Below are 18204 nucleotides of genomic sequence, written 5' to 3'. Positions count from 1 at the left end.
GAGCATGGGGGATGTGAGGTGACAGTGTGACCTCTGGAGGCAAGAGTGGCTGTATGGGGAGGGCTAGGAGTACGCTAGGGGATGGGGAGGGGAGACTCTTGCTGGGTGACTTCGGACAAGTCCCTTCTGTCTGGGTCCCATTTCACCATGTATAAAGTGACTGGTCAGCGTCTACATGGGCGGTGATTATCAGAACGGCCCGTAACTCCAAGACCCTGATTGAGGGGACACACTTGACTAGCCAGGCAGCGGTGGCAGGCCCGGGAGCCCATGGGCACACCGACACAGCTGGCCGGGAACCGCTGACCCCCAGATGCCTCACACTGGGCAGGGCTGCTGTCTCAGCTGCTAGAAAAGCACCATCACCTTGGGCTCATCAGCGGAAGTGGAGGGGGCTGCCTGGAGGAGCGGGGTGCTGCTGCAGTCACCCCCCGCCTGCCCCCCGCCGTCTCAGGCTGACTGGGCTCTGCCGCTGAACTGGGGCATGACAGATGGGAGCCCATGGGGCCAGGATGGGCTGGGCAGGGGCTCACGGCGTGCTGCAAGGCAATGAGGGGAGACCTGGACATCTGGCCACGGAGTCGTTCCTGTTCCTCTACTGGGCACTCAGCGGTCCATTTGGACCTAAGACATTCGTCCCTGGCCACGTTGGCCTAGGTGCTCGGGATGCAAAGACGAACGAGCCAGAGAACTGGCCTCCTGCTTCTCCGCTGGAGAAGCCCCTTGCATCCCTGGGGAGCTCCTTGAAGGTGACTTATTTGGGGCCGCCTCACCCAGCCCTACAATATCCCCAGCCCTGGGAGCAGCCCAGGACTCTGCAGTGTCGGTAAGTTCCCTGGGGCATTGTGCTCCTCGCCGATTCTAGCGCCCTGGGCTGGGAGCACGGAGGGAGTGGACTCAGAAGGCTGCAGGAGGAGGAGGGGCCCCGAGGGAGCACGTGGGAGCCGGGGAGTCCTGGGGCCCCGAGTGGCCAGCATGGACGCATAGCGAATGCATGTCTAGAAAAGCAGCCGGGGTAACAGGAACACAGGGTGCGTGGGATGACGACGCCAAGGGGCAGGGGCTGGAAGGCCACGGTCGGGACTCGGGACTCGGCCCTTAAGACAGGAAGAGCGGCTACACGGCCACGGCGGGGACGGGGGTCACCGGAGGGGCTCGGCGAGCAGAGGCTGGAGGGGCAGGCGGGAGGCCGAGAGCCTGTGGCCGGAGCTGAGGCTGGGGCCCGGGGAGGGGGCCTGAGGCTGCGCCCCGGGACACTGCCGGGGACCGTGCGGCACTAGCTGGCAAGCTGCGTGCGCCAGGAGCGTCAGGCCCGGGCGGGGTAGGCACGGCTGCTGAGGGCACCTTTGTGTGAGCTTCTTTGGGACGAGCCCGTAGCGCTGCGTGACAGGCCGTGTGACACCCCGGAGGCACACACTGGGGAGAGGTGTGCTCTCAGGTCATGCCCCTGGCCCAGGGGCCCTCGCGGGAATGTGCAGAAGGGCGGGGCTGGGCGCGAGGTGGGACCCCCAGCAGAGCAGTGGGAGCCAGGTCAGGGGCACGGGGCTGGGCGTCCTGGACAGAATGGACAGAATGTGGAGAGAGACCGGTGTCACCGGGGGCGACAGAGGCAGCAGGGAGACCTGAGCCAGGCAGACACTGGCGGGTAGGCCAGGAGGATGGGGGCCGGGGTGGCTGATTGAGGACATGCGTTCGAGGGGGACGGCTGGCATACCAGCTGTGTGCGGACACAGGAAGAGCGTCTGGGATGGCACTGGGGCCCCGGCTGGCTCAGGGGAGGTGACGGAGCCATCAGCCAGCAGCTCAGGGGCTGGGAGGAGTTGGGCTCCGGGACTGTGGTCTGGGCCAAGGCCACTGTGGGCGTCTCGGTTCAGGCGTGGCACTCTGGGGGCTTCGGGTCGGGCAGAGGAGGAGACGGGGAGTGGGGGGCACTGGGGCGCCGTGCGAAGGCTGCCAGGGAAGGGGCAGGCAGCGGGGAATTGGCCAAGAGGCGTCCACAGGGCCCAAGCAGAGGCCACGGGACAGGGTAAAAGGAGGGGGACTGCAGCTGAGGCAGCCGAGGGTGGGGTGAGCTCTCACCCGCTCTTCCTTCCGCCCCTACTAGGTCCCGTGCCCCCAGCTCTGTGGGACTGTGCACGTGTGAGGGCCGCAGCAGCGGGGACCAAGGTGTGGGTGGGAAGTGGGGGTGCCAAGCAAGCGAGGCTGAGGAGCAGACAGTGGGATGGAGGGGACGGCAGAGAGCGGGGCCGACTGCACTCATGGAAGGGCGCTGGGAAGAAGCCTTGACGCAGGATGGAGGGACAGCCCTTGGTGACAACTGCCTCTGGGACGTTGGGGCAGAGGCCAGGCTGTGGTGGGACCACCAGTGAGTGCGAGGAGAGGATGTGGAGAGACAGCGAGTACAGAACATTCCAGCAGGAAGGCCACCTGGGAAGGGTTGGGGGCAAAGAACAGGGGTTCCTCGGGCAAGCGAGTCTCGTGAAGCCTGGGAAAGCGCCCGAGGCCGAGTGGTCCCTGTGACCAGGTGACTCCGGAGACCCCGGGCTCCCCGAGCTCTGATATTTGGACACTGAGATGAACAGAAAGGCCCAACCCTGTGGCCAGAGTCCGCTTGCACAGAATTCACAACACAGGCCGTGAACGGCGAGCTCGCCAAAGGCTGTTTGTAATGGGCATCTGGCTCCTCCAGGTTGTCACCCCCCTGCCACCCGGCTGTGTCCGGCAAATGACGCAAGGCCCCGCAGCCACGCAGACGGTGGCTGGTCTGTGCCCCCCAAGAGACAACTATCGGTCACAACAGATACCTTTCGGTGACACCTGCACCCGGCACGGGGGAGGGCCCCCGGGCTCTGAGGGACGTGACAGAGACAGGCCATCGAGACACCGCAGCCACCAGCAGGCGCACCTGGGGATGGCCCTTGTCGCCGAGGCAGCAACACCCAAGGGTTTCCCTACTGGTAGGGGGCTCAGGTCGCCCGCTCTCTGCCTCTTGCTTGCTTGCCACCCTCCGAGGGCGGGAAAGCCAGGGTGGCCGAGTGGCACGGCGGCTTACCTGCGTCTGAATCCGATTGAGGCCCCGGAACCAGAGGATCTGGCCGCGGCGGAGCTCCCGCTCGGCATGGTCGATCTCTTCCTCCCCCTCGGCCAGCTCCTCGTCGGTCATCTCATCCTTCCCGGGCCCGTGCCCTGCTTCCTTCAGGCACTTGAGCTGGCTGGTGGGGATGGTGGCGATGACCTGCGGGGCCACAGGTGAGGGCAGCGGACACAGGCGGCTGTCAGAGCAGCGCTGGTCCTTTCCGGGGTGTGTGGGGGTGGAGGCGGTGGGGGCTCTGCTGGGCCCGGGAAAGGCCCCAGCCCGCCCGCCGCCCTCTGACCCAGGCCGAGGCCCGCGTCTATGCCCCTTGCGCTCCGGCCTCGTGCACCACTGTCTCCCCAACGGCTCTTCCTTGCGGGTGGAGCCGGGGACGGGATGTCCTTTCCTGGTCCCCGAGGCTGCCTGCCTGGGCCACCTGTGCCTGCTGCCAAGTGCTGCTCTCCAGAGAGATGCCAGCCTCTTTCCCCTGACCCGGAGCGGTCCTGGGGGAGCGGGGCGTGGAGGCCGTCGGGAGCAAGGAGTGGTTTCCAGCGAGGGGAGGTGTGGCCTTGGGCCTCGGCTCCCGATGGGACCTCTAGGCCCCCAGTGCATCCTGCCTGACGAGGGGGTCTCCGTCTCCCTGGGGCCGAGGGCCCGCCAGGCAGTCTGTGCCGACGCGTGATTCCTGGCGGGGCCCTGGGCCACACCTCTCGGCCTCACGTCTGGGGGGCAGGGCCTGGGTATCCGAGGTCACCCCGCGGGAGCTCCGGGCCTCCGGGACCGACCCTGCACCCGAGGCTCCGGACAGCGGCCCTGGTGGCAGCGCCCCGTGCGTGTTGTCACACTTCACCGCGGGGGGTTCCCCCCCGGCAAGGGACCTGGTGGCTCGCCCCTGCTCTCTCCCGGACCCTGCCCTGCACACACTCGATCTTGGACTTGCAGCTGCCAGAGCTGTGACAGGATGGCATCCGCTGTTTAAGCTGTGCTGTTTGGTTGGGGTGGCCTGAAGGGACTAAGACGCAGGACAAAGTGGATCCTGGACTTGGCCTCCTGTACAGTGTTCTAGAACTGCAGAGCAACGCTCTTGGGAGCCTCCTGTGCACTGTGGCCTGGGCTGTTTCCTAACGTAATCGCTGGGTGCCACCAGCCTCCCGCCGCACGTGGCTTTAACTGCCAAGGGCTTGAGGTGTCCGACTTTCACCTTCCATCATCTCAAAGTGTTTCTTCACTTCCCTTGACCCTTTCTCTTTGCCCTCGGAGAATTTCACAGGGTTGTTTAGTTTCAAATGTATGGGTACTTTCCAAGCCACCCCCATTTTAGGGGACGATTTTTGGCTTCTACCATGAAAAGGGGAGTGGTGGGTGATTTTGCTGGGGCTTTGTGACATCCCAGCCATGGCCCTTTGCCTTTCCTGTGCTGACACTGTCACCTGCGGCCTTGCCCCCGAGTGGTGACACGGCCCAGCCCTGAGCCCTGCTGTGAACCCACCGGGTGCAAGGGCCCCGAGGCACCACGATCCCCCCGCATCGTGCCCCTCTCTGGTGCTCTTGTGAAGGACACAGCTAAGGCGTGGGGCTGGGGAAGGCGACAAGGCAGACACTCACCTGTCCCCAGACCAGCTCCCCAACGCCAACGAACAGGCACCAGAGCCACTGCTCCGTGGACAGGGGGGAGCAGCTGAAGGGCTTTCCACCGAACTGGACGATGACAATCTGCAGGGGTGGGGTGGGAGGGAGGCAGGTCCAGCCCGGCACAGCTACTGAGGCCCCTCCTCCAGCACTCAGGGCCCGCCCTCCAGCCCCCCTCCCCGTCAGAGGTCACAGGGGCTGTTGGTTCCCCAGGCAGACGGGCCTCTGGCGGGGCTCAGCGGATGGGCCGCATTTCCAGCTTCTCTAGACCCGACGCTTTAACACCTGCCCTGCGCGCGTGCTGGCAGGCCGTGATCCGGACACCGAGGACATGCCCCGCTAGCCCTGCCCGGGCCACCTGATGCCCCGCGGCCCCTTCCTAGGGAAGAACAGCCCTCCGTGGGGTGAGCTTTTTCAATACAGACCAACCAATCCGGGGCCCACGCCGCAGCCACCCCTGTAACTGTGCTCTCCTCTCCAGGCCACTGCCCCTGCCTGCCTGACCCAGGGCCAGGGCCCAGACCAGCAGAGGCAGCCCTGTGGCCCCCAGAGCCCTGAAATCATTCATACCGGGAGTCCTCAGCCTGCTCACCCCACCTCAGTTTCTCCCAAGAAGCCTCCATAAGCCTCCCCGCTCCCTGCTCTGCCTCCTGACTGACCCAGGTGCTTCCGCGGGCGGCCCCCCCACGGCAGGGCGGCCCCCTCCTTCGGGAAGCGAGGAGCTCCTGTAAGGAGCGAACTGTGCTGGCCTGTTGCCCTCACCACGCCTCGTGTTTTCTATTAATACACCCCATTTCTGAAGGCTCAGCCTCTCCTCGAGAGTTGACTGGCCAGCCTGTCCACAGCACGGGGCAGGCAGAGGCTGGTGTGTCAGCACCGGAGCTAGGAAGCGCATCCCGAGGAACTTTCCGGGGTTCTGGTGGCCCCCCACCAAGGAATCATATGCTGGAAACGGGAGCGGCAGACTCCGAGAGGACGGTGAGGGGGTTCATCCTGAGTAAGGCCCTCTCCGGCTCTCTGGGACCCAGCGGGTGAAGCCAGGGCAAGGCCAGGACGCTCTGAAGATGGGCACAGAGGACACGGGGTCCCAGGGAACGCGGGCAGGGGCTGGGAGAGCACAACGGGATGGGCGGGCCCCTCGCGGGCCCGGGACAGAGCCCCTGCGCCCCCACCTGCTGTAAGAGTGGGACCGCCCCTCCTACCTGAATTGCAAAGGTGCCCAGGACGATGGTGCAGAAGATGGGGTTGCTGAAGATGCCATGGAAGACGTTCCGCTCACCATGGATCTTGCGGGCATTGATCTCGTTGAAGAGCTGCATCATGACGAAGGTGTTGAAGATGATGGTGTAGTGCTCGGAGGGTGGGGAGTGCAGGGGTGCGTTCCTCCCGCTGTCGATGTCAAAGAAGAGCTCCCCTGCAAGCCAAGGGGCGCGTGAGGGGAGCCAAGCCCTGGGCGGACACAGCTCCCTGCCGGCGTCACCTGAGGGGTGCCGGGGGGCCGTGCCGGGGGCACACGCAGCCCCAACCCTGTGGCGGGACGGCTGAGGGCAAGAAAGGAGTCTCACCCCACAACCTGACTCGCAGCCAGGTGAGAAACCCCAGGTGAGAAACCCTCCCCAGGGCAGGAACGGAGACGCTCAGGCCAGGTTGAGCCGCGGGTGGGCCCGGGAGGAAGCAGGCTGCAGGCCGGGCCTCCTCTCTGCCCTGTCCCTAAGCCCGGGGCCAGGCGACGGCCCTCAGCCAGGCCACGGGGCGCTTGGGCTCCCAGGACATCAGAGGAAGGCCCCCCGAGAGACCCCCTGCGCCCCCCTCCCCGGGACTGCTGTCCCGCAGCAAAAGCTGTCATTGGGGACTTGCCCAGGGCGCCCTGACATGAGGGACAGGGGCCAGGACCAGCAAACCCAGCCCCGCTGCGAATCAGGGGAAGTGCCAGACACAGAGGCAGACGGGAGGGGGGCATAGCTGCCACTGCTGAGGCTCGGGCTCCCGACTCCTCCCGCAACTGCCTTCCCCTCCTGCCCTCGCCCCCCTTCCCGCTTCCTGACCCTTAGTGCCTCTCCCCTCCTCCTCCTCTCTGCCTTCCTCTACCGCCTTCTTCTTCCTCCTCCTCCCCCTCCTGCTCTCCCTCCTCCTCCCTCTCTTTCCTCCCCATCCCCCTCCTCGCACAGGGCTCTGCTCATTGTCCCCTGGAGAGATGGTCGTGGGGCGCGTGGACGGGTGTGCGCGATCTGGCTCTGGGTGGAGGGTGACACATGCTGTCTGTTCTCTGGGGAGTGGACGGTTTCTCGGCTGCTCAGGGGCCTGTGACCCCTGGGGGGGGCACACAGACAGGGCCGGCAGGGAGGTGAGGGAGGGGGCTCCGAGGTGCTCATCCGTCCCTTCCGCGGGCGACCTACCGACGAACAGCAGCGTGAAGATGATGGTGAGCTGGTACACTGCGTGGCCCAGAATGTTCTTCATCATGGTGCGAGAGATCAGGGGCTTGTCGCGGCCGTACGGTTTCCGCAGCAGCAGTGCCTCGGTCGGTGGCTCCGTGGCCAGGGCCAGAGAGGCGAACGTGTCCATGATCAGGTTCACCCACAACATCTGCACGGCTTTGAGGGGAGAGTCCTGTGGAGAGGAGGCAGTCACCCGAGCGCGGGGCGGGAGGCCCGCCGGCGCCACTCCCGGCGACCAAGTCGGCTTGGGGGCAGCGTCCCTGGCAGGACATGCGGCAAATCTGACTCCCAGAAAAAACATGACCTGGGGCAGCCCGGGTGGCTCAGCGGTTTAGTGCCACCTGCAGCCCAGGGTGTGACCCTGGGGTACCGGGATTCGAGTCCCACGTCGGGCTCCCTGCATGGAGCCCGCTTCTCCCTCTGCCTGTGTCTCTGTCTCTCTTTCTCTCTCTCTCTCTCTCTCTGTGTCTCATGAATAAATAAATAAAATTAAAAAAGCAAACGTGACCTCTCCGTCCCTGTCGTTAAGGTTGGCGGCGAGTTTTTGGTGTGTTTTCGGAGTCCCGCTCCCTGTGTCACCTGGGGGCAGTGGTCTAGAAGGTGCGGTCCCAACTGTCAGCAGGAGCTTGGCAGCCCCGGCCACTGCAACGGGCGCTCTCCCGACCTCCCGCACCCAAGGGGCAGGAAGACACAGGGTCTCCCCCGCACCTTTCTCCTCATTGCCCCTGTGCTGGCGAGAAACCAGCCCCGCAGGAGGCAGACACAGAGAGCCCCGTTCTGGATGATTGTGTTGCTCTGAAACTTCCAGAACTACAGATCCACAGAGGCAGAAAGCAGATGAGTGGGTGTGGGGAGCTGGGGGCAGGGAGGCTGGCATCGGGGTGAGGCAAAGGTGGTGGCCCGGGTGCTGCCGGGCGGTGCGCGTCCAGTGGCTACGACAGGGCAGCGTATGCGATGTGGACTTTGTCTCCCTGAGGAAGACTTTTCAGAGGGACGCGGATTCTGGACACTCAACTACGGGGGAGAACTGGACTATCGAAAACGGGGAAGGGGCTCCTCCGTGGGTTTAAATACGGAGCTCCCATCGGAGCCGGCACTGGCCTCCCGGATCTAGCCCCACGAGAAGGGAGAGGTCCCCACAAACGCTTGTACGCGCCTGTTCACAGCCCACAAACGGTGGAAGCGACCCCAGTGCCCATCGATGGAGCCAGGGACAAACGAGAGGCGCTCGCTCCATGCGACGGAGCACGGGTCTCACCAGAAGGGACGAGGTGCCGATCCAAGCCATCGCATGGATGGACCCCGAAAACATGATGCGCACCGAAAGGTGCCAGACACAGAGGACCACGTGTTATTTGGTCCCATTTGCACGAAAGGTTCCAGAACGGGCAAGTGTGTAAAGATGGAAAGCAGACCCGTGGGTGCCAGGGACTGGGGGACGGGCACGGGGATGGGGTCTTCTTAGGGGCTGTGAAAATGTCCAGAAGCCAGACAGGGGCAGGGGCTGCACACACTGTGGCTGCACCGAATGCCACTGAACGGCGTGTGCTCTCAGATGGTGACCTTTTTAGCATGTGATTTCCACGTCAGTTAAAAACAACGTGCAGCGGAGCAAAGACCTGGCTGTCGCCGGCGAGCCCTCGGGCAGGGCTCTTCGCCCGCACGCTCCTGGGAGGGGGGGGTCGCACTGGCAGGGGGGGGAGCGCCGCCTTCTGCAGACCCCGTGGCTGGTGGGAGAGCGAGCCCGGGGTCGGCCTCGGGCACGGCACCCCCTAGTGCCCACCTGAGTGATGCAGGCGCCGGTGAAGGCCACGATCACGGCCACCACGTTGACCGTCAGCTGGAACTGCAGGAACTTGGAGATGCTGTCGTACACGTTGCGTCCCCACATGACCGCCTTGACGATGCTGGTGAAGTTGTCATCGGTCAGGATGATGTCCGAGGCCTCCTTGGCCACGTCAGTCCCTGCGATGCCCTGGTTGGGGGGTGCGGAGACACGCACAGTGTCCACGGGCCCCTTCCCCAGCCCCCCACCTGGGCCGCCGGCCCGGCCTCCCTTCCAAACGAGCCTCCCCACCAGCTAGACACGGATCTTGTGTCGCGCATCGCGGCCTCTCCTACGGGGCAGGTGGTCTCACGGCAAGGTGAGGGTCTTGGCTCAAAAACCGAGAGGGTGCCGCCACCATGGCCACCGCTGTGGCATCACGTGCGGGGCCCAGCTGCCAGTGCGTGGCCGCCGACCAGCCTTCCGTGCGGTGTGAGCGTGCCAGGGCCGCTTGCCATAGGAGCTCCGGGAGCGCTGGGCCGGGCGCCTCGGCAGAGCAGGGACATGGCTGTCCGACCTGCACGGAGCTGTTTGGAGGAGGACCTGCGTCCCTGCTGCTCAAAGCCCCGGGTGCCCGGACAGCTGCGGCCTGGCAAAGCTGCACACCCCGTCTGCTGCCCCGAGGCTGGTTCTCACCGAGCCTGGGGGCTGGGGCTTGGTCCCCTTCTGGGCCCGGGGTTCTGAGCCGGACTGGCCTGTACCCCTGGCGCCCGCCCACGGCGCGCTGCAACCACTGTGGTGCCAGGCGGGGAGAGGGGCTCGCAGGGTTTCCGCCTTCGGCCACCGAGCGGGCCTCGTCGCCCTGCCACCCGGGCAGCGGGCTCAGGGCTTTACAGCAATACTGGCTCCACAGAAGCAACAGGAGAGCAACACAGAGGACAAGCTCGTCTGGGGGGCTGTGGTGATCACACTTGGGCCTGAGGGTCACTTCATTTTATTTTATTTTATTTTATTATTTTATTATTATTATTTTTTCTGAAGGTCACTTCATTTTTTTAAATTTATTTTTAATGTATTTTTATTTTTTTTGTTTTTTTGTTTTTTTTGAAGGTCACTTCAAATGACCCAGTCCCGGCCGAGGCGGGTGCACAAGTGCCAAGTCCCCCCGCGTCACCTCGAGCATCCCCACACCGAGTGCCTTTAAACAAATCGCACGTTTGTCCCCTGCCCCGCAGAGCCTGTGGGGGCCCAAGTGGCCGGGATGAGAGAGGAGGAGGCCTCGACACCAGCTCCCACCTTCCTGCACGAAGCTCACATCCTCGAGACATAAGACACTACCTGGTGTGGCGAACCAGGTGGGCGCGGGGTGGCTTACCATGGCGAAGCCCACATCTGCCTTTTTGAGGGCTGGCCCGTCGTTGGTGCCGTCCCCGGTCACGGCCACCACCTGCCGCTGCTCGCCCGTGTTGCTGTCGATGATGCCTGCAATGCAGAGTGGGGCGTCTGTGCCCAGGGCTCCTGCCTGGGCGCCGTGAGGGGCTGGTGACTCACGAAGCCCTTCGGGCTCGCCACCGTGCCGACGGCCCCCCGGCCTCTGCACTTCTGTCACCTTCGCGGTCCAGTCCCTGTGCCTTGACAGCGGCCCGGCCCCCTCCCCCGGCCCCGGCCCCACACCCGTCAGATGTGACAGGATGGTGCAAAGGGGCAGAGGCAGGGGGCTCAGCACCGGGGGACTTGGAGAAGCGTCTCCCTCCCCGGCGCCTCAGTTTCCCCATGTGTTACAACGAGAGGCCATCCTGTTCCTGGCGTCTTCCACCCAGGTTGTCAGCCAGGAGGGGTAGAGAGTGAGCCCTGGCCTGTCAGCCCTCGTTACCCCCCTGTTTTCCTGGCGAGGAGACTAAAGTGCGGGGGGCGGGCATGTCCAGCAGCAGCCCAGGACCCCACCTCCTAGGCAGGCCCTGGAGCTGGGCTTTGGGAGTCTGGCGGGGCGGCACCTCGGGGAGGGGTGGGGCGTGGCGGGGCGAGCCCCATTACCTTTGACCAGGGTGTGCTTGTCGGTGGGAGACGATCGGGCGAGGACCCTCAGCTTGGGCCACACCTTGTCCAGCCGCTCCTGCTCTATCTGGGAGGGGGAAGCACACAGAGGCTGCAGAGCCCGGGTGGGGGGTGCCGGGCAGAGGTGGGGGGACAAACAGCCAGAACCCTGCACTGAGGCCGGGGCGCCGCCGAGCCCGGGACTACCTCGCCTTTCTCATTGCGGATCCGCCGGTTGAACTCCTTCCCCTCCAGGCACAGGAAGTCCTCCCCAGGCTGGATGATGCCGCACTTGGCCGCGATGGCCCGGGCCGTGTTGATGTTGTCTCCAGTCACCATGCGGACCGTGATGCCAGCACGCTGGCATTTGCGGATGGCCTCAGGGACCTGGAAGAGACGAGAGAGTCACTGAGGCCGGGCCCATCTGTGTCTGGGCTGTTCCCTCTCCCTCTGTGCCATCCAGATGTGCGGCACCCTCCCCCCATCGTGGTCCCCAAGGAGGGCATCTGGGGAAGACACAGCTTGTCTCCTCTACTGCCTGGTCCGCAGCGGGCAGGGTGCCTCCTCAGGCCCCCAGCACCCCTCCCCAAGCCCTGGTGCTTGCTTCACGGTGCTGGGCCCCAGGACCGGCGATGACTCAGACCCAGGCCTCCAAGCACCAAGAGGGCTAGGAGATGGCACTGGAAGCTTTTGCGCTGTCGAGGGGGCACCACCGGAGTCGTGTCTGGAAAGGTGACCAGAGAAATCGGCCGGCTCCGTCAACCCCATTTTCCACTGGGAAACGGAGACGCAGAGCCGCCGAGCCAGGAGGGGCCCTGGTCACCAGGCTGGCTGGCAAGGTGGCTGTGTCAGTTAGCTCTGCGAGAGTGAGAAGGCACCTCTGTCCCCAGCTACCCTGCCAGATGGCAGGGCTGACGGCAGGCCTGTCCCTTTGGGGCCCTGACTCAGGGCCGGCTTCTGGGCATCAGCAGGCTTGTGGCCAAGCTCTCACTCGCCCGCCCCAGCCCGCTCGTTTTTACGACAACACAAAATCTGAGACACATAGAGCCACAGGCTTCACGTGACAAGGTCCTGTCACTCCTCCTTAGGGGAGACGGAGCAAGTGGATGAGCTGCTGAGGTGGAAGGGGGGCAGGCTGCCTTCGGCGGTACAGAGATGGCTGTGGCCAGGGTCCTGGGAGTACAGGGACGATGCCCCCCTGGGTCCCGGGGGTGTTCCCACACCCAGCAGCCTGGGAGCACCGTTGAACGCCAGCCAGGGGCCTGTGGCCGTGCAGGGCTGTGGGGGGGCGGGGGCGGTGGTGGGCAGCTCCGTCCAGAAGGCGAAGGCCCTCGGGTCTATGCCAGGGGAGCAGAGCGGTGTGACTCGGCCTCCTCGTCTGTGCCTCCCCTCCCCTCTGGGTCGAAGAGGAGAAAGGCCCAAGACCGTGCATCCCCAGGGGTGGCCCTGCTTTTGACACGACGTGGGTGCCACCGGAGAGGCCTCGGGAGGAGACAGAGGGTCCCTCCGTGCCTCTGGCAACCCGCGCCGCCTGCACCTTGCACGGTCCCCATGGGGCCTGGTGTCCTAGTGCTGCCGTGGGCGCTCCACCCTGGGCTCAGCCCCGCGGCTCTCCCTCTCTCAGGGACCTCCTGTCCCTGGGGACCGACAAGTGGCCCCTGTGTTCCTTTGTTCTACGGCCTGTTCAGCTCCCGCCCAGTTTGTCCGTTCCCTCTGCAGAAAAGCTGCTGGTAGAGCCATCTACGCAGACCAGCTTCCCATCTGGACCCTTCCTACAAGTCTCTTTGAAGCCTCCTCCCCCATCTGTCCCAGCTGCACGCTCACTCCATGACATCCCTCAGATAAGGATGCTTCCGGAATCTCTCCCCCGCCAGGATCTTCTGCTTTGAGCTCCCCACTCCTACAGATGCCTACCCCTTGACATCTCTACGGGGATGCCCCGAACCTCACTTGGCCCCAACCGAACCCTTGACTGAGGACTGCCCCCCGCCCCCCAGACCTGTGTCCTCTCGGACTCCCAGCCCAGTGACAGCACTGCCATCCACCCGTGTGTCTGAACCAGAGCCCTGGGAGTGGCGCCTGACTCTTCCCTCTCCCTGACTCCATCAGTCCTGCGGGTGTCACAGCCCTCGAAGTCCTACCGGCGCCGCCTCTCACCTGGTGGAGGCAGAGCATGAGCAAGGGCGGGAGGGCAAGGGGGATCGAGTGTGCCGGGGAGGTCTGACCTGGGGGACTCCGAGGCCCTGCCCTCGCCCGCCTTTCCTGACCTTTCTGGATTCCAGCAGGAGGTCGTGCGGTCGCAGGGCAGGCAGGAGAAAGGGGCCATGCCGCGGAGGCCGGATGGGAAGAAGGGCTGCCCCTCCACCCAGCCAACCACCTGGGCCGCTCGCAGAGAGGCGGGTGGCTACCTCGGGCCGCACGGGGTCCTCGATGCCCACGACGGCTATGCAGGTGAGGTCGCCCACGACCTCGTTCTCGTTGTCCCAGTCGGGCTCCTGAGCCGCGGCAAAGTCCCGGTAGGCAATACATATAGTGCGCAGGCCGTCGCAGGCCATGGGCTCGATGATCTTCTTCACCATGTCATCCCGGTCCCGGGGGCGAAAGCCACGCAGTTCACCGTGGCTGTTTAAGATGTTGCTGCACCTGGGGGGAGGCGGGGGACAGAACGACACGGCTTGGTGCCAATGAGGCGAGGGGAGCTGGACCAGCCGGCGGTCTCAGCGGGCGCCACTCAGTGAGCCGTCCGTCCTGCGTGGCAGAGGCTTCTCAGGGAGGACGCGGCCTGCCTCTGCGGGGCCTAGCGGGGTCCCCCCACGCCTTCACGTTCCTCCCAGCCCCTCAGAATGTGACCTTATTTGGAAAGAAGGTTCTTGCAAATTCAGATGAGGTCATGTTGGTTTGCAGTGGGCCCTTGGTCCACTAACTGGTGTCCTCATAAAAAGGACATCGAGACAGAGACACACACGGACGGGGCAGCGTGAGGACGCAGGCAGAGATGGGGTGACACATCTCTGCGCCGAGGAGCTCCAAGGACTGCTGGCAGTCGCCAGAAGCTGCGAGAGACCAGGAAAGAGCCTCCTCTGACAGCTTCGAAGGGAGCACGGACCTGCCCACACCTTCGTCTTGGAATTCTGGACTCCAGAACTCTGAGAGAACAGTTTTCTATGCTTTTAAGCCATCAAGTTTATGGTCCTTTGTCCTGGCAGCTCCAGGAGCCGGAAACTCATAGACCTGTGTAGGCAAGGCTGACCCCAGCCTCACAGGGACTCTGGGAGTTGAGGCACATTGTTCTTGCCCCTCTAGGCTTTAGGGCAAGAGTGTGGGACACCAGCAGAACTGTCACTCCATGGAGTGAGGCCATGACAAAGAAGCCACGGTGGCGTAAGCCCTGGTGAGCCCACGATGGCGGGACTGGTGGGACTCAGGTGCAGAAAAGAAGGGGCAAAGGCACCAAGGACACCAGAAGCAGGCGGAGGGCGAACGGGAGCCCCAGACAGATTGGGGAAGGGCGGGAAGTCACCATCACAGGAAGAGCCGGTGGGGACTCCAGCCTTTCTGTGGATTCAGTCACGTAAATCTCACGACATTCCCAGGAGGGAAGTATTTGTGGTGTCTCCGTGCAGGGGAAACTGAGTCTGTGGCAGAGGAGTAACTCGATGTTCACATGCCGGCTAAGAGCAGAGCACGGGCTGGAGCCCAGCGCCCAACTACAGGAATCGGGCTTTTGGGCATGGTACTGTGCCTGCCGGAGGGGAAGGGAAGCACACGAAGGGGGCTGGGCCCCCAAATCCAGCTGCCACACCCACTGGGATGCGGCAGGACAGCTTCAGGGAGAGGAGATGAACCCCGGGCCTCCCCCAGTTGCAGCAACAACTGCTGCAAAGGGGGGGGCCTTTGCACCCGGGGAGTCTGTGCCTGGGCCGAGTTTTGGGGGAGGATATTCTTGTTTTAGAAGGTGGCTTTGGAGGAAGTGAGGAGCTAGGTGGGCAGAGTGGAGGGCGGGGGTGGGGGCCTGGAGGTGGAGCTGCCTGCTCCCCCCAGTTTAGTTCTCATTACAGCTTTATTGAGATCTAATCCACACACCACACAATTTGCCCATTTAAGATGTAGAGTCGTGGGCCGCCTGCGTGGCTCAGTGGTTGAGCGTCTGCCTTCGGCTCGGGGCGTGATCCCAGTCCGGGGATCGAGTCCCACATCGGCTTCCCTGGAGCCTGCTTGTCCCTCTGCCTGTGTGTCTACCTCTTTCTCTGTGTCTCTCATGAATAATTAAATAAAACCCTTTAAGAAAAATGTGGAGTCGTGCAACTGTCACCACAGTCGATTTTAGGACATTTTCATCACCCCTAAGAGAAACCCCATACAAGCAACACAAGAAATAAAGAGATGAACTGGACTTTGCCATTGGAAGACACTTGTGCATCCAGGGATGAGTCAAGAGGATGAAAAGAAAAAAAAAAAAAAGCCAATCAGGAGAGCGAAAGACGGACCTCGGCCGGGGAGAAGGTAATTAGAAATCAGGTGTGGTGAGGGTCTGGTACCCGGCGTACAGCAAGAGCTCTTCCAGCTCAGCGACATCAAACCCAAAAACTCAAATCGAAGAAGAGCAAAGGCCTGGACTAGCTTTTTCTCCAAAGAAGGCACACAAATGGCCAGGGAGGGTATGGGAAAGTGCCGACATCACGAGTCGTCGGGGAAGCGCAAAGACAACCACCGAGAGGCCCCAGATCACAGCTAGTGGGATGGCTACGAGGATGATAGCAGTCGTGACAGTCCTAAGGGACGCAGAGGGACCCATGTTGGCGAGAATGAGGAGACGCTGGAACCCTCAATTCAAGTGGCCGGGCTTGATGTCACAGGCACTCTACCGCCATAGGGCCCCCGTCCTGCGTGGCCGGCCGCCAGCCCCCGGGCGCCCGCTCACTTTTTCAGCAGGATCTCCGAGGCGCCCTTGCTGAAGAGGCGGAAGCCGCCGTCAGGCATGCGGATGACTGTGCTCATGGACTTGCGGACGGAGTTGAAGGTGTACACTTTGTAGAGCTTGTCTTCTGGAATCTGCTCCCGCACAGGCTGGAAGTCCCGCTTCAGGTCCAGGACAAAGCCCAGCAGGGCACACTCCGTCTTGTTGCCCACCTGGCGTGGGAGCGCGCCTTCCTTCTCTGGAGGCTACGAGGCAAGGGGAACCAGCATGGCACCGGGGCGGGGGCCGCGTCTGCCCTCCTGGTGGCCCCCGGGGCCCCGCCTGGCTGTGGCCGCCTTGTCTCTAGGGGGTGCTGGCAGGGAGCCGACGAGGGCCTCCGCGGGGACTAGATGGGCAGGCTGCCCACCGCGCACGGGGCTTGGAAGGGGTTTCCAGAAGCTGCGGGTGCCCGCCCCGAAGCCAGGACCGGAGCCCAGGGATGAGTGGAGGCCGACCAGCGTCCCGGAGACCACGGTGGCCCTGGTGCCAGCTGACGCTGCCGTCTCCCGGCTGGTCCCCTTCCTTCGCCCCGCCCCAGCCTGGCCCGGCCCGCGGCCCGCTGCCCGCTGCCCGCTCACTAGTATTTTCGTGGTGTAGGCACTGTTGATGGAGATGGCGTGGACCAGGAGGTCGAGGATCTTGGGGGTCAGGGTGCTGGGGGCTGGAACCTCCTTGTAGTGGGTGTCCCCGAGGTAGGACTGGACCACGGTCATACGGTTGGTGGTGAGTGTGCCGGTCTTGTCCGAGCAGATGGCTGTGGCGTTGCCCATGGTCTCGCAGGCATCCAGGTGGCGGACCAGGTTGTTGTCCCTCATCATTTTCTGTAGAGGGCACGGACGGGGGCTTGGGTAGCCAGCTGTCCCCGGGAAGCTTGGCCCATGGGGTGGGGGAGCGGGAGGTTGTCAGCATGTCCCGTGCCAGTCTGCTCGGGCGTGCCAGCCTTCTGGGTGGCACTAACAGCCCGGAGGGCCTCGGTCAGCTGGCCAAGCGGTCAACTCTGGGCAGCCGCTCTCCCTAGAGCTCGCCTGGGGCCTCCCTGCTTCCAGGACACCCCCCTGCGTGTAGCCCCCTCTCAGATCACCCGCTGTCTCTGTGGTCCCCCCACCCCGCCCCCCATGATCTCCCAGTGTCTTCAGCCCCCTCCTGGTCACCCACTTTGTCTCCGAGCCCTCTTCTGCGAGTGACACCAGCACCCTCAACGTCCTGCAGAGGCCAGGGCTATCCCACGGCCTCCCCGCTTCCCGGCTCATCTCACGGCTCCCCTGCTCAGCGCCCCCGCGCCCCCCACCCCGACCTGATCCCAAATTTCCTCCAATCCCCGCCGCGCCAAGTTGCTTAATGGCTTCGAACTCCGCCTTCTGGGTCTGTGTCCTGGTATCAAGGGATTCTCACTCCTACTGTGTTGTTCATTATTATGATTACCTTGACCGAGTAGGCTAAGGAGATGGTGACAGCCAGAGGCAGGCCCTCCGGGACGGCCACGACCAGCACAGTGACACCGATGATGAAAAACTTCACAAAGTACTGCACGTAGACGGGCGTGCACTCCGCCAGCCACACTCGGCCGTCCACGACGAAGGTCTCGATCACAAAGTAGAGGACCAGGATGATGACAGTGATGGCAGACATCACCAGCCCTGCGGGCCACGGGAGCCACCGAGGGTGGGGGGGAGGGGAGTTAGCGGGGTGAGGGAGGGACGGGGGAGAGCGAAGGAGACGTAAGGGGGGCTGCAGCAGGGGCCGCTCCGGCTCAGGGGGGCTGGGGGGCACTCCCTTCGCCCGGCCTCACGGAGGAGGTCGGGAGCCCCGCTCTCTGCCTGGGGCTGCGCCAGACCCCATGGCCACTGCGGCCCCGGCGGGCCCCTGGCTGCCTGGCTCCCCCCCGCCACCTGCGGCCCGAGCCCGGAGCCCAGCGTGGGCACCCACGGGTGGCGCCGCGGCCCCGCCTCCCCTGGCCGCACCTGCTTTCCCGATCTGCACCGCCAGCTTGGTGAGCTTGCCCTGCAGGACCGACTTCTCCTTCTTGGGCACGCTGGCTTTCTTCTTCTCCCGTTCCTCCATCTCCCCGCCCTCCGCGCTCTTCAGGGGCTGCATTTCCATGGCCACCGCCCCGTCCTGCTTCTTAGCTGCGCACAGGGGAGCCCCCCAGCCCAAGTTAGGGCCCCGGGGCGGCTGCGAGGGGCTGGTGGGCTCAGGGGCTGTCTGTGATTTCCGAGTGACACAGCCCAGGGGCGCTGTCCTCTCCCTCCTCTCTGCCCGGCAGCCCAGGCCCTCCTGACGTGGGCGGGGGCTCCAGGGCCGTCCTGGC

At 64.2% G+C, this 18204-nt stretch overlaps 1 protein-coding gene across 7 annotated transcripts in view; it reads right to left on the bottom strand.

Moving 5' to 3' along the window:
• ATP2B3 (ATPase plasma membrane Ca2+ transporting 3) overlaps positions 1 to 18204 on the bottom strand; it is a 59910-nt gene that overhangs the window by 13959 nt on the left and 27747 nt on the right. For all 7 annotated transcript variants that reach the window (XM_038588644.1, XM_038588649.1, XM_038588643.1 and 4 more), the window contains 13 exons: positions 17858 to 18022; positions 17319 to 17533; positions 16475 to 16717; positions 15861 to 16102; positions 13348 to 13582; positions 11147 to 11326; positions 10940 to 11027; positions 10281 to 10387; positions 8924 to 9115; positions 7099 to 7312; positions 5905 to 6116; positions 4679 to 4786; positions 3053 to 3235 (listed from right to left, as the gene is read on the bottom strand). In XM_038588644.1, coding sequence (XP_038444572.1) covers positions 3053 to 3235; positions 4679 to 4786; positions 5905 to 6116; positions 7099 to 7312; positions 8924 to 9115; positions 10281 to 10387; positions 10940 to 11027; positions 11147 to 11326; positions 13348 to 13582; positions 15861 to 16102; positions 16475 to 16717; positions 17319 to 17533; positions 17858 to 18022 — 2384 coding nt within the window. The remainder of the gene's footprint in view (positions 1 to 3052; positions 3236 to 4678; positions 4787 to 5904; positions 6117 to 7098; positions 7313 to 8923; positions 9116 to 10280; positions 10388 to 10939; positions 11028 to 11146; positions 11327 to 13347; positions 13583 to 15860; positions 16103 to 16474; positions 16718 to 17318; positions 17534 to 17857; positions 18023 to 18204) is intronic.

The sequence above is a fragment of the Canis lupus genome, chromosome X (assembly GCF_011100685.1).
Source record: "Canis lupus familiaris isolate Mischka breed German Shepherd chromosome X, alternate assembly UU_Cfam_GSD_1.0, whole genome shotgun sequence".
Classification (NCBI taxonomy): Eukaryota; Metazoa; Chordata; class Mammalia; order Carnivora; family Canidae; genus Canis; species Canis lupus.
This window is presented reverse-complemented; position numbering and strand designations above follow the sequence as displayed.